Here is a 15,022-nt window from a genome sequence, read left to right on the forward strand (position 1 = left end):
GCGAAAGCCTCCCCACTTGACTGGGTCTGCGTGCTCGAGGATCCAGCGTACTTTGCGGGCGCTGCAAAGGTCAATACCGCAAAAGAGCCGCTGGGAAAGTTTCATAGTAAGACTAGTTCTTGGGACTTATTCTGACGGAATTAAATACAGTTCCTTTCTTCGAGATACCAAAATGGAACGTCAGAAATGTGTTCCTTTTCGGTCAGTAGACACTATATCGTTGTCTTATTTTTTATAAGATTGGATCCCAGCCCTGTCTTAGTCGTTAACAGGTTAATCCACGCACAGCTCACTGAGATGTAGACTGAAAATATCGGGGTCTTTTTCGTGCTTGCGTTGTGTTGGTGTGGTAATTTCGTCATCATGCACAGCACTCTGTGACCACGGGCATCAATCTACGACAACAACTACAATAAATTGGCTTTATAAGGTATATTCAGTAAACAAATAAAAGAAAATATTCGATACACAAACATTTCGTCTGATTTGCCATAGCTTTTTTTTACAGCCGCTCTCTGTGTCTGCCCCAGATCCTCCCTTGGGGAGGATCTTGGACCGGCACAGAGAGCGGCGGCAAAACAAAAGTGCCTTTTGTTCTCCGTTTCTCACTCGCGCACGTGCATGACACATCTTTCGTACGTGTCGCCGCCTTAAAAGCCGGGCGCTCATCATTCGTGCACCTGCATACTTTCGTGCTCAGAGACAAGTAGAGCCAACTGAACTACGCTTGTTCATGGGCTTCGTTAAGGCTAAGTTCAAACTAACTACGTATTATCCATGAGCCGAATTTAATGCAAATGCATGCAAATTAATCGAGTCGATTGTTTCATCCCCATTTGCATTGAATACGGTTCATGGATAATACGACGTTTGAACTTACCCTTATAGAAAAATATTTAAACCTTTATTTTCTACCGTGACGCTACCGCTAGCTTTGAGAAACGCTCTTCCTCGCCCGGAAAAGTATCCCGAAAACTCTCCGGTACCCTAAAGCCTCCTGCAAACTGTGCCAACACCTGCCAGCTTTGCAGGCATTTTCGCTGGAAATGGGCGTTCTGACATTTCCTTTGTCTTGTGGTCAAGTCAAGCAAAAATTCGCCAGCAACACTGGCGGGTGCTGGCGCAGTTTGCACAGGGCCCGGAGTTTTGAGAAACGACCCCCAGGAAAAGGCGCGGGTTCTAGACTTGACTCCAGTCCCTCTCGTTTCCCTATTTTCAAGATGGCGGACGAATTTCAGTGAAAGTGACATTCCTCTATTATATGAATAACTATGGACGAGTTCGGTTACATTACTAGGTAAAATCAACTCGACATTTCTGTTGTCTCATAGAATGCTAATGTTGAACCTGAGTTGCCGCCTTGCTAACCCTTTTACTTGATGTAAACACAAATCGTGAAATATGGCAGCACCGAACTTCCGCAGGGTTTCTTATTTTCGTATACATACTCTTTTCGTTGTTGTCATCTTATCATTGTCAGTGCCGCTGAGCTTCAAAAACTAAAGAGACAACCAGCCACTCTACCTCCAAGCTGGGGACTTAAGGCCTCTTTCCCGTCATGGACTGAAGAGGAGCAAGCCAGTGTGGAATCCCTGATAAAGGACCATGCTGCTGTTCTGAATGAAGAGAGGGTTGTTAAGAGGTAAGATTTTAAAGACGTTTTCTTCATTGACATCATTCCAAAATGATAACCAAAGTGAGGCATCTGCTTTATTATAGAAGAGACTTGCTCACTTGTATGTATATGGTGACCTAGTTTGGTAATACTTTGAACCCCCCCCCCCCCCCCCAGAGTACTCACCCCCTTCCGTCTCTGGGAGTGTGTGATTTGTTTGTCTTTTTTTTTTGTAGAGGGAATCTCTCAGTTGGCATTTGGGTTCCTGAAAAGGCTATGATAAAAATTGAAGCGGCAAGGGTAAGGATTTGATTACTGTAAATGATCGAATATTAATACTAATATTATAATATTATTAATAATAAAATATTATTATTGATAAGCTGGGAGGGAGGGTGGGGGGTGTTAAATAGAGAGGGGGGTGTTTATTAGAGAGGGGCGCTCAATACAAACTTGTAAGCTTAGGGGGGCCCTTATTAGATAGGAGGCATTATATATTAGATCATTTATGGTAATGAAATGAGCTCTGAGATTATCAGATTGATTTATAATATATAATATTTGATATTACAATAGAATTAGGTTAAAAGAGAATAAATGACACAATGAATATGCAAATAAGATTATTGCAAGATTTTCCGCGGCAAAAACGTTGTGACCGTATCCGAGATTTTTCTGCAAAGCACAGTTTTGCTGCGGTCAGCCGCGATGAACCCAGTAACATACTATTCATAAAGCTGTAGCCAAAATCTGCAATTAAGTACCATGTTAGAGCTGAATATACAAAAGGAGTGACTTGAATTATATATTCTACTTCAATCAATCAATCAAGTTTATTTCACCAAATAATAGTATGATGATAATAATGCAAAAAAATAGTGATGATGAGGAGTCTACTAAAAGCACAATGCTTATGAGGTGTAGACCCCTGTCGCAGACTAAGTAGCGTCTCTAATAAAATATATATGAATGTTCTTGAATTGACTGAGGAATCCTTATTATTAAATTTACATGTGGCTGATTTGATGAAATAAAGTAGAATCATATCTATAAATCAATAGCTGCTTTTTGAGAGAGGATATTGTCCTTTACAATCTTTTTAAACATATTTACTGATCTTCATTGTTTTGCTTGACAAGTGAGGTTGCTCCAGATTTTTAGACCCCTGTACGAAATTGAAAATTGGCCCCGTCTTGTTTTTCTAAGAGTTGTGCGATAGTCGCTTGAATTTCTCATGTTATAGCTGTGGATTGTATTATTTCTTTTAAAAAAGTTATCAAAATCCCCGGTAATTGATTATTGTCAAATTTATACATGAATAATGCAGTTTCAAGGGTGTTAATGTCATAGACCGTAAGAAGCCTTTCTTCTTTGAATAAGGGCTCAGTGTGACTGAGGTAATGAGAATTTGTTATTATTCTAACACACCTTTTTTGCAAAAGGAATATTCGTTTTAAACTTGTGTCATAATTACTTGCCCAGTTGATGTTTCCATAGTGTATGTACGGATGAACTAATGTAAAATATTATTTGTCTTAACCCATTTTTAAACTAACAGAATGGTTTAAGACAAATAAATTATCACTTAACACTAAAAAAACAAACTATATTATATTCAGAAACAGCAAAAGAAAAACGAAAAATACAACAAAAATAGAGATAAACAACGAACCAATCCAGATGGTAAATGAAACTAAATTCTTAGGACTCATCATTGATAGTCAATTAAATTGGAAGTCGCATATTAACCATGTCAGAACTAAAATCACTAAAAATGTTGGAATAATGAATAAACTTCGCTTTTATTTGCCTAAATTTAGCCTAAAAACTTTATATTTTACGTTAGTTCATCCGTACATACACTATATAAACAAGTAGATGTTTGATTTTAAGTTTTGCTGCACACACAAGACAGGAAACTTTACTGGGATATTTATTACATAGAGAAATATATTTCCAGATTAAAATGCCTCACCAAACACTGGTATTCAACTCTCCTCTTGTAATCTTCAGTGCAGAGTGAAATATTATACAGTAAAGATGATTCATATTCAAGATTGTTTAGATGTTGTGTGATGAATGTTGTGATTTGGCATCTGTAGGGAACGCATTGGAATCATTTTGGAGTAGCTATTAATAGTGTCTTGTGGGCTGCACCGGAAGAGGCCTTGTTCCTCTTAGAACAGGTTAGTATACGATGTGGGAGACTCCCATAAAAACAGATAGGGGTTATCCCCAATGGATGGCACTTTGGGTATGGTCAAAAGCAATTCTTACATCTATGAGTTAGTACATTATTTGTGGTCGAGGCAAATGTCTAAACCTGAGATATAGCTCTAATAACAAACACATTTTCAGTAAGATTGAATTATACTGCAGTCCTCTTAAAAGTTATCTCTATCAAGCACACCTCTTTTCTGACTACCATTTTAAGACTGCTGTCTTCTATGTAGTCTTCAAGTCCTGTTGTACCTCCTGTTGGGCTTTTGTGGGTCGCTGAACACTCAAGAAAATGGGGATGGGAGTTAAACTCTCAAAAAACTCTGAAACGGTTTCCAAGGCCACCATTGTATTTTATTGGAAATGGCCAAAATGGGGTAGGGGCTGGCTTCAGTCCACCAATACCCCCTTTGCAAGCCCCTGTCCTTCATAGCTTTCTGTACAATAATATTTATTTATCAAGGGTAGCATATTAACTGAATTTACAGTTTTCTAACATATGGCCCTCCCTACTTTATCTATATTAATATTGACTATATTAATATTAATACAACATTAATAATAATAACTCAATGATAGTAGGCGTTTACGGAATTACAAAGGACAATAATTAAACTATACAAGTGTAATTAATACTACTTCTTGGAAGTAGTCTTAGAAGGGAAGCCCTTGTGCAACCATGTGAAAGAAAAGAGAATTTTGAATGTAAACAAAAGAGTGAATCAGGATTGACAAGAACTAAAAGTAGGGCTAATAGCTCTCTCAGTTTGATCAAGTCGCATATTGGGATCCAATTTAGATGAGTAAAAAGTGATACAGATGGGGTTGAAATATCAGCAGACAGGATCATGCTGGCAGTGCATTTTTGTAGTTGCAACTGAAGAGATTGAGAGCAATTCCCCAGACATTTGCACAGTAGACAAGCTGACTGTGGATGCACGTGTTGTAATAGTGGAGTGCTCCAGCATGGGTTTGAAAGGGTGCAAGGCGTCTAAGCAAGGAAATGTTCCACATGAGGCTCCCAGCTGAGTGGATGATCAAAAGTGACACCAAGGATCTTAGCAATGTCTTCTTGTTCAATTTGATTACCATTAATTGTAACAGATATGGAAAAATTGGAGATTATTTGAAATTTTGTTTTTGTTTTTGTTCTTGATTTGATATGTGGTGTACTACATGTATCTGTGTACCTTCGGTTTTTAACAAAACATGTTCACTCTGATATGCAGGTGAAGTCATAGAGTCTAGCCAATAACAGTTCCATTTTTCAAGACATTTTGTGATTTGCAGGGTTCCTTGGAGCTTTACTATGGAGGGATGCCATTAACACTTCAGCAGGTGACAGTTTGACAGTTGAATACAATTTTGTTAAAAGAAAAAATTCTAATTTTTCTTGAAATTTTTGTTTCAGGCATTTTCCATTTTACTACCCCACATGTTTACTCTTGATCATTATATTGTAAGTATTTTATTTCAGGTATTAAAAGGTAAAAGGGGGCTGTTTAAAAGATTTCTGTCAAATAAGAGACTCACTGCATTGTTAGTACTCAGCATTTTCTATGGATCTACTTTTTCACCAGGTCTATGCCTACTTATTGAGGCTGGGATTCATTGTTGTCAAGCATCAGAAGAAGTAAGTGACCAGTGAGTAAAATCAGTGGGCAATAAAGAGTAATGTTGTCTTGATATATCTGTTTATGATGTACTCGCTGACACCATAATGTATATATGTAGATCTTTCAAGGGTTCCAGGCAATCCAATGCAACAGCAGATGAGAAGGGCGATAGATCAACTGATGTATCTTCAAGTAGTATTCAAGTGAGTGATACAATCATGTCAAGTCCTGCAGCTTGTCTTTGGAAAGATGAATCAGGATGCAAGCCACTTTTAAGACCCAGTGATGCCCGATCAACAGGTAAGTTTGATTTCATCCAGTGGTTTTGCCTTTTATTATTTCCTCAAGACCTTTATATTGTTCTTTTCTCTAAATCTTCTTAGCTTCCCAACCTATAGAATAGTATTTGACATTTGGAAAGATTTTAAAATGCTCAGTCCATGCTACAGGTGAAGTGAAGATGGGGTTCCCATCACAAATCACAAAGTTATTTTTCAGGCTTTCAATCATGAATTTAAAAAAGAAGCTTTCATGAATCACTTGGAGACACAAAACATTCAATGCAGTTTAACTGACAAATCTGTTTCATTTATCAACAATCTAAACAAAGGTCATGTTTATTCGGACATCTGTTACATGTATTCATGTTTTAATTATTCTCACCATCTACGGTTATGTTTCACGAATTTAGCCAATGCAAATATAGAGTCACGAAAGTAAAAATACCCCAATCACTGATCATGAGTACTCGATTACAAGTCATGAATTTATTTTTAAGCTTTTCATGAATGCACAGATTTAATTTAGGGCCTAATCACGAATCACAAAAGTACAAAAGAACTTGAGGTTCAAGCATCATGTTTACCAGATTGCCCAACCAGGCCCTAGTTCCATAGGCTGGATTTCGGGTGGAGGAATGGGTGGTTGGTGGAGGAGGGGAGTGAAGATTCAAGTGCTAATTTAAGTCTATGAATGGGTATACAGTATTTTGTAGTCAATAGAAGCCATATTTCCACTTATAATAACAGTACACTTGCCCTTGCCTGAGTTGTTTGAACTGGCTTGGATTTTTTTTTTCGTATTGCTCATCAAAAAAGTCAACAAAAGATCCTAGTCTTTGGGCCTGTGAACTGGTGAACTACTTTTCTTATAAACTTTTCTCGATTTACCATAGCCGCTGTCTTATCAAAGTTACAAGTTGTTAAGACACAAAGGATGACAAGTACAGCTGCACAAGCCAGGTCAGTAGCAGATCTACAGGGGTGGGGGTTCAAAGGTTTAAACACTCCCTTGGGCTTAAGCCAGGTCAGTAGTGGATCTTCAGGGATGGGGGTTAAGGGGTTTATACATTCCCTTGGGCTTCCAAGTGAAGCGTGGTGTACATTAAAATACAGTAAAAAGCGAGTCACAAGAAGTGAGATATAAACACTCCCTTGGGCTTAAGCCAGGTCAGTAGTGGATCTACAGGGTTGGGGGTTAAGGGGTTTATACACTTCCTTGGGCTTAAGCCAGGTCCGTAGTGGATCTACAGGGTTGGGGGTTAAGGGGTTTATACACTTCCTTGGGCTTAAGCCAGGTCCGTAGTGGATCTACAGGGTTGGGGGTTAAGGGGTTTATACACTTCCTTGGGCTTAAGCCAGGTCCGTAGTGGATTTACAGGGTTGCGGGTTAAGGGGTTTATACACTCACTTGGGCTTACGCCAGGTCCGTAGTGGATCTACAGGGTTAGGGGTTAAGGGGTTTATACACTTCCTTGGGCTTAAGCCACGTTAGTAGCGGATCTACAGGGTTGGGGGTTAAGGGGTTTATACACTTCCTTGGGCTTAAGCCAGGTCCGTAGTGGATCTACAGGGTTGGGGGTTAAGGGGTTTATACACTTCCTTTGGCTTAAGCCAGGTCAGTAGTGGATCTACAGGGTTGGGGGTTAAGGGGTTTATACACTCCCTTTGGCTTAAGCCAGGTCCGTAGTGGATCTACAGGGTTGGGGGTTAAGGAGTTAAAACACTCCCTTGGGCTTAAGCCAGGTCAGTAGTGGATCTACAGGGTTGGGGGTTAAGGGGTTAAAACACTCCCTTGGGCTTAAGCCAGGTCCGTAGTGGATCTACAGGGTTGGGGGTTAAGGGGTTTATACACTTCCTTTGGCTTAAGCCAGGTCAGTAGTGGATCTACAGGGTTGGGGGTTAAGGGGTTTATACACTCACTTGGGCTTAAGACAGGTCAGTAGCGGATCTACAGGGTTGGGGGTTATGGGGTTTATACACTTCCTTGGCTTAAGCCAGGTCAGTAGCAGATCTACAGGGTTGGGGGTTAAGGGGTTTATACACTTCCTTGGGCTAAAGCCAGGTCAGTAGCGGATCTACATGGTTTGGGGTTAAGGAGTTAATACACTCCCTTGGGCTTAAGCCAGGTCAGTAGTGGATCTACAGGGTTGGGGGTTAAGGGGTTTATACACTCACTTGGGCTTAAGACAGGTCAGTAGCGGATCTACAGGGTTGGGGGTTATGGGGTTTATACACTTCCTTGGCTTAAGCCAGGTCAGTAGCAGATCTACAGGGTTGGGGGTTAAGGGGTTTATACACTTCCTTGGGCTAAAGCCAGGTCAGTAGCGGATCTACATGGTTTGGGGTTAAGGAGTTAATACACTCCCTTGGGCTTAAGCCAGGTCAGTAGTGGATCTACAGGGTTGGGGGTTAAGGGGTTAATACACTCCCTTGGGCTAAAGCCAGGTCAGTAGCGTATCTACAGGGTTGGGGGTTAAGGGGTTTATACACTTCCTTGGGCTTAAGCCAGGTCCGTAGTGGATCTACAGGGTTGGGGGTAAAGGGGTTTATACACTCCCTTGGGATTAAGCCAGGTACGTAGTGGATCTACAGCGTTGGGGGTTAAGGGGTTTATACACTCCCTTGGGCTTAAGCCAGGTCAGTAGTGGATCTACAGGGTTGGGGGTTAAGGGGTTAATACACTCCCTTGGTCAGTAGCGAATCTACATGGTTGGGGGTTAAGGGGTTAATATACTCCCTTGGGCTAAAGCCAGGTCAGTAGCGGATCTACATGGTTGGGGGTTAAGGGGTTAATACACTCCCTTGGGCTTAAGCCAGGTCAGTAGTGGATCTACAGGGTTGGGGGTTAAGGGGTTAATACACTCCCTTGGGCTAAAGCCAGGTCAGTAGCGGATCTACAGTGTTGGGGGTTAAGGGGTTTATACACTTCCCTGGGCTTAAGCCAGGTACGTAGTGGATTTACAGGGTTGGGGCTTAAGGGGTTTATACACTTCCTTGGGCTTAAGCCAGGTCAGTAGTGGATCTACAGGGTTGGGGGTTAAGGGGTTTATACACTTCCTTGGGCTTAAGCCAGGTCCGTAGTGGATCTACAGGGTTGGGGGTTAAGGGGTTTATACACTCCCTTTGGCTTAAGCCAGGTACGTAGTGGGTCTACATGGTTGGGGGTTAAGGGGTTTTTACACTCACTTGGGCTTAAGCCAGGTCAGTAGCGGATCTACAGGGTTGGGGGTTAAGGGGTTTATACACTTCCTTGGGCTTAAGCCAGATCAGTAGTGGATCTACAGGGTTGGGGGTTAAGGGGTTTATACACTCCCTAGGCTTAAGCCAGGTCCGTAGTGGATCTACAGGGTTGGGGGTTAAGGGGTTTATACACTCCCTTGGGCTAAAGCCAGGTCAGTAGCAGATCTACAGGGTTGGGGGTTAAGGGGTTTATACACTTCCTTGGGCTTAAGCCACGTCAGTAGCGGATCTACATGGTTGGGGGTTAAGGAGTTAATACACTCCCTTGGGCTTAAGCCAGGTCAGTAGCGGATCTACATGGTTGGGGGTTAAGGGGTTAATACACTCCCTTGGGCTTAAGCCAGGTCAGTAGCGGATCTACAGGGTTGGGGGTTAAGGGGTTTATACACTCCCTTGGGCTTAAGCCAGGTCGGTAGTGGATCTACAGGGTTGGGGGTTAAGGGGTTTATACACTACCTTTGGCTTAAGCTAGGTCAGTAGCGGATCTACAGGGTTGGGGGTTAAGGGGTTTATACACTCCCTTGGGCTTAAGCCAGGTCGGTAGTGGATCTACAGGGTTGGGGGTTAAGGGGTTTATACACTACCTTTGGCTTAAGCCAGGTACGTAGTGGATCTACAGGGTTGGGGGTTAAGGGGTTTATACACTCACTTGGGCTTAAGCCAGGTCAGTAGTGGATCTACAGTGTTGGGGGTTAAGGGGTTTATACACTCCCTTTGGCTTAAGCCAGGTCAGTAGTGGATCTACAGGGTTGGGGGTTAAGGGGTTTATACACTTCCTTTGGCTTAAGCCAGGTCAGTAGTGGATCTACAGGGTTGGGGGTTAAGGGGTTTATACACTTCCTTTGGCTTAAGCCAGGTACGTAGTGGATCTACAGGGTTGGGGGTTAAGGGGTTTATACACTCACTTGGGCTTAAGCCAGGTCAGTAGTGGATCTACAGGGTTGGGGGTTAAGGGGTTTATACACTCCCTTTGGCTTAAGCCAGGTACGTAGTGGATCTACAGGGTTGGGGGTTAAGGGGTTTATACACTCCCTTGGGCTTAAGCCAGGTCAGTAACAGATCTACAGGGTTGGGGGTTAAGGGGTTTATACACTCCCTTGGGCTTAAGCCAGGTCGGTAGTGGATCTACAGGGTTGGGGGTTAAGGGGTTTATACACTACCTTTGGCTTAAGCTAGGTCAGTAGCGGATCTACAGGGTTGGGGGTTAAGGGGTTTATACACTCCCTTGGGCTTAAGCCAGGTCGGTAGTGGATCTACAGGGTTGGGGGTTAAGGGGTTTATACACTACCTTTGGCTTAAGCCAGGTACGTAGTGGATCTACAGGGTTGGGGGTTAAGGGGTTTATACACTCACTTGGGCGTAAGCCAGGTCAGTAGTGGATCTACAGGGTTGGGGGTTAAGGGGTTTATACACTCCCTTTGGCTTAAGCCAGGTCAGTAGTGGATCTACAGGGTTGGGGGTTAAGGGGTTTATACACTTCCTTTGGCTTAAGCCAGGTCAGTAGTGGATCTACAGGGTTGGGGGTTAAGGGGTTTATACACTTCCTTTGGCTTAAGCCAGGTACGTAGTGGATCTACAGGGTTGGGGGTTAAGGGGTTTATACACTCACTTGGGCTTAAGCCAGGTCAGTAGTGGATCTACAGGGTTGGGGGTTAAGGGGTTTATACACTCCCGTTGGCTTAAGCCAGGTCAGTAGTGGATCTACAGGGTTGGGGGTTAAGGGGTTTATACACTTCCTTTGGCTTAAGCCAGGTCAGTAGTGGATCTACAGGGTTGGGGGTTAAGGGGTTTATACACTTCCTTTGGCTTAAGCCAGGTCAGTAGTGGATCTACAGGGTAGGGGGTTAAGGGGTTTATACACTTACTTGGGCTTAAGCCAGGTCAGTAGTGAATCTACAGGGTTGGGGGTTAAGGGGTTTATACACTCCCTTGGGCTTAAGCCAGGTCCATAGTGGATCTACAGGGTTGGGGGTTAAGGGGTTTATACACTTCCTTGGGCTTAAGCCAGGTCCATAGTGGATCTACAGGGTTGGGGGTTAAGGGGTTTATACGCTTCCTTGGGCTTCCAAGTGAAGCGTGGTGTACATTAAAATACAGTAAAAAGCGAGTCACAAGAAGTGAGATATAACTATATTGATGGAACATTTCGTGTCAAACCCTCCCCCTCCGATTCCCCTTGACAAAAAGCTGGATCAGCCCCTGTAGGTAACCAGGATTTTATTACCTTTTTATTGAGTTGAAGCATAGAATGACATTTCTTTATGCTTTTGCTATTCATTTTAGCAAGTACCTTATTGCATTTGACGTGTACCAGCCTGGAAGTGGGTACAAGAAAACAACCCCAGGTTCGCCATACATCTGTATTTGCATCTGCAGGTAAAGTTATGGAATATGTGTTGAAGGGCAGATTACATGAAAATACATTATGATATATTGTTTTTGTATTAGCAAAAAAAAAATACTTTTGAATTTTAAGACAGCTTTATCATAGGTACTTTAGTTCAATGTACACCAAGCGCATTTGAAATAGTCTTAAATAAAATAGTCCAAAATTGCACCTTAACTTAGCTAAACTTATTTCTTTTCCAGATTCTTAGACCCAGTTCCTTCCCTTACCGATATAACCCACTTGACACAGAAAGCCCATCCAACACCAGTGAAGTTTGCTGTGGTTAGTGGAGGAAACGTCTCTATCTATAGCTTCCTGGATGCTGATCTACCAACATTTGTCAGCAATGGATAAAGACGGGAATGCTGTGCTCACAGGTGACCTAGTGCTTCTGTGGTTTGCTGTGGTTAACAGAGACAGCGTCTCCACCTGTAGCTTGATAAGTGAGGGCCTACCAACATTTGTCAGCAATAATAAGAGACGGGAATGCTGTGCTCACAGATAACCTTGTGCCTCGAAGGTCTGCTTCGGTTAGCAGAGAGCAGAGCGGGCGTCTGCGGTTCTATCAAAATTGGTCAGCAGTGGCAGGGTTACCGTGGCAGGAGATGAGTAATGTCCACTTGAACAACTTTGAAGTCTGCGTTTGTCAGTGAAGAAACTAACTTCAGCACCTGATCTAAAAAGATCAGTATGGCTAAACATGGGAATGCTGTGCACACAGGCAACCCTGCACGGAGGCCCATTGTACTGTCTACCCTGGGTACCAGAGCCTCCAAACTTCTCTCGCCCAGTAACGCTCGTCGCGGCATTTTGGCTGAGCGTCACTGGACGGGAGAAGTAAGAACAACGCCTTATCCTCCACAAGGCAAAAGCTATACAGAGCACTTCAATAAAAATATTTTTTTCGCCCTTCTCCTTGCACGCCCTTCGCACAAAGCAACAGCCATACAGATCGCTTCTATAGCAATTCTTTTTCGCCCTTCTAATTTCTAGCTCTTACCGTGTTTTCGTTTTAATTTTGTTCCTCTATGCGGCGGTCTTTTTAATTAGAATTCTGATTTTAAACGGAAAATGGTGGGTGCCGTCACGTAAAGGCAGTAACTTAGCGAGCGAAAATAATATTCTAAAAACTCTGATCTTTCAAGGGGAACCAAGGACTCTTGAGAAACAAATTGAAACCCTTGATATGTTACAGCAGAAGCACAGACGTCATTGTGCCCTAGAAGGGCTGCCATATCACAAACTTTGCCCGAGAAAGGATCCCCAATTTCCGACTCGTCTTGAAACTGTAATCAATTTCCAGACGTTTTGAGACCTGTAGCTGACATGAGCACCAAGCGTTATGGACATCTTCGCTTCTATCTGAGCCATATTGACTGTGGAATTTACTCGCTTTGGCATTAGTATTCGTATTAGTTGTGTGATGAGATGGCAGGTTACTAATTGTCTCCGGATAAATGTCGAACGTATTCAACTCGCCTGCAGATTTTAGGGAGAACGCCATATTTAGGACGGAAATAATAAGGCTATTGAATTGAAAGGGCGTTATCTCTGAAATATCAGCCTCAAATACTTCGATATCAGCGCTATTAGGAGATTAAAACTTACAGAATTGTAATCATCACCACCGACTTAAAATCGAAATCCTCTACTCTATTATAATGTCCATCAAGTCGGCTTGGCGTAGCTAATTTGGGATTCAATCTCGACAATAAAAGACACGGTTGTTATCTTATTACTAGAAAGGGTCTTCCAAAGTTGATGATAATTAAACCAAAACACGCCGCCCCACGGTGGTCTTGTTAATTAAGTTTTTGCGAAGCTTGATGCTCGAGTTTTTATTAATTTTCGCAAATCGCGTCTTTGTATCAAGACGTTTTATGTTTTGCCCGCCGTCTCATCGTCAGTTTTTTGGATATGTAATCGTATGTCGGAACTTTTTGAATGGGACCTTTGTATACACCATTTGATAAGAGTCGATCTAGCTCCTGTGTAAGCGCATAGATCTGGAAAGAAGCTAACGCCCATGCCGGTGAGGCAGCTGCGACATCCTGGCATAATAGGGCGTAGAGGGGGTACGCTCGGGCGTGCGAACATAAGGCGGCACTATATGGGAATATGATCCGAAGATTTGACGAGAATGAGAGAATCCCAAAATCAATTTGAACCACAACACAAAACAGCACTACATTAGAAATAGACACCACCACCTGGATAACTTCTTCAATTTCTTTTTTCCCGGAAATATCTTAAATGGTGTCCAGCGCTAACATTTTCGCACTTAAAATGAGCTTTGTATTTGGATTGTAGAAGGTTGTGGAAGCACGCGATGGGATTTTTATGGTGGTGTACCGTTTCCGGTGGCCTGAGAAATTCCACGTGTTTTCGTTTAGGGCGTGTTTATTATTAAAATTCAATCCATAGCCTTGCTATGCATATATATGTGCGTCTGATTATTTTTTTAAATCACTATTCTGGGTTATACCACCATTTTCTCGTTTGTATCAAAGGGGGGTCGTTAAGTTAGATACTTAATTAAAAGGGGTGGGGTAATTGCTTCACATCAGGGGGCTGAGAACCAAGGAAAGCTTACTACTTTCCACCAGTGCGTCGGTCTTGGTAACCTGTTACTCTATACCAGACCCCTTTTGTGACCCATTCAGAACAAGCTTGACGTCGCTCATATTATGTGTATCGGACAACATGTCGTCTTTTGTGTCAATGTATGGCGCCATGGGGGTACAGATGGGAGTAGTCTGGTAGTTCTTTTTGTTTCATTATTTGTGCTTGTGCCTTCTTTTTGGTGGATTTTATAGCTCCATTGGTTGGAGTGCTGTTTTTACCATCTTGTCATATAACATGATAGTCATCTAGTTTATTTCTTTTTCGGCGCGCATCTTTTCTATCTTCCCGCCTTTTCTTTTCTTAGGTAAATTCAACTTTTTTTTTCTAGAATTTGAAGTCGTTATTAATAAGGAAAGTACGTGAAAATTTGTTGCGGCCATCAGTGTAAGCACGTTGCTGCAATACCACCTGTAAAAGGCTTCCTCGCATATCCGTGGTCTAGTATGATCGCATATTTTATCATCGCGTGTGAATCAATTACGTCATTATCTCAGAGAACTCCTAGCGCGCTAATGTCTGTGTCTGTAACGTTGCCCTGGAAACAGTCTATTTATATAACTAGGGATTGCCTCATGACACAATTTTTAATAGATAAAAGCGATTGCTTGTTTTCCGCTTTTTGCGTATTTTTTGGGAAATCGCTTAGATTTCATGATTTTAGCCCTTGGCACTGTTCTTGTCTTGGGATTTCAGGGAATAATGCATGGCATATACCGCTTGGACCTGGCTTTGATAAATAATTGAATATCATCAATTATTGAGTGATTTAGTCGCGTGAACGTCTCGGTTCGTTGATGAGCTTTTATTAGTAACGCTTGTGGTTTTGGTTTGCTAAATTTGGTTGGTCGTTGAGATGTCGCAAGTAAGGAACGGCGACCACTTATTACGCTGCCGCGAATAAGCATTTACTAGCGCATGATACATTATATTTCATCACCGCGTCTACACCGATAACTCCAAAAAATAAATGTGATTTTAATTTATTAATTTTCCACCCGTCCACTTTTTCTTTCCCATTTTTGCCATTTTTAGAAAC

General features: G+C 42.2%; 1 protein-coding gene and 1 long non-coding RNA gene across 4 annotated transcripts; one reads left to right on the top strand and one right to left on the bottom strand.

Moving 5' to 3' along the window:
- Nucleotides 1–217: 217 nt before the first annotated feature.
- Nucleotides 218–11,725, bottom strand: LOC116603545. 2 transcript variants are annotated; one of them, XR_007307453.1, is made up of 4 exons: nt 11,589–11,725; nt 11,263–11,342; nt 1,525–1,616; nt 218–395 (listed from the first exon to the last, which is right to left on the bottom strand). It is a non-coding gene; the product is annotated as an uncharacterized LOC116603545 (long non-coding RNA). The 2 variants fall into 2 exon arrangements; XR_004290661.2 differs by having other exon boundaries at nt 1,449–1,616.
- Nucleotides 1,161–12,257, top strand: LOC5520092 (tRNA-splicing endonuclease subunit Sen54). Of its 2 annotated transcripts, XM_001639830.3 has the most exons (11): nt 1,161–1,297; nt 1,481–1,642; nt 1,852–1,915; nt 3,718–3,801; nt 5,126–5,173; nt 5,247–5,294; nt 5,416–5,468; nt 5,570–5,751; nt 6,626–6,692; nt 11,256–11,348; nt 11,562–12,257. In XM_001639830.3, exons 1-11 carry the CDS (start codon nt 1,272–1,274, stop codon nt 11,713–11,715), a joined length of 981 nt encoding a protein of 326 aa, XP_001639880.2. In that variant the 5' UTR covers nt 1,161–1,271; the 3' UTR covers nt 11,716–12,257. The 2 variants fall into 2 exon arrangements, with proteins under 2 accessions (XP_001639880.2, XP_032220774.2); XM_032364883.2 differs by lacking the exon at nt 3,718–3,801.
- Nucleotides 12,258–15,022: the final 2,765 nt, after the last annotated feature.

Source organism: Nematostella vectensis, chromosome 3 (genome assembly GCF_932526225.1).
Source record: "Nematostella vectensis chromosome 3, jaNemVect1.1, whole genome shotgun sequence".
Classification (NCBI taxonomy): domain Eukaryota; kingdom Metazoa; phylum Cnidaria; class Anthozoa; order Actiniaria; family Edwardsiidae; genus Nematostella; species Nematostella vectensis.

Bases quoted from the DNA above. Each gene is read 5' to 3' on its own strand.
- LOC5520092 (XM_001639830.3), top strand. From the start codon at position 1,272: ATGGACGAGTTCGGTTACATTACTAG. The intron at 5,174-5,246 runs GTGACAGTTTGA...TTTTTGTTTCAG, and splicing joins TGCCATTAACACTTCAGCAG to GCATTTTCCATTTTACTACC. The intron at 11,349-11,561 runs GTAAAGTTATGG...TTTCTTTTCCAG, and splicing joins ATCTGTATTTGCATCTGCAG to ATTCTTAGACCCAGTTCCTT.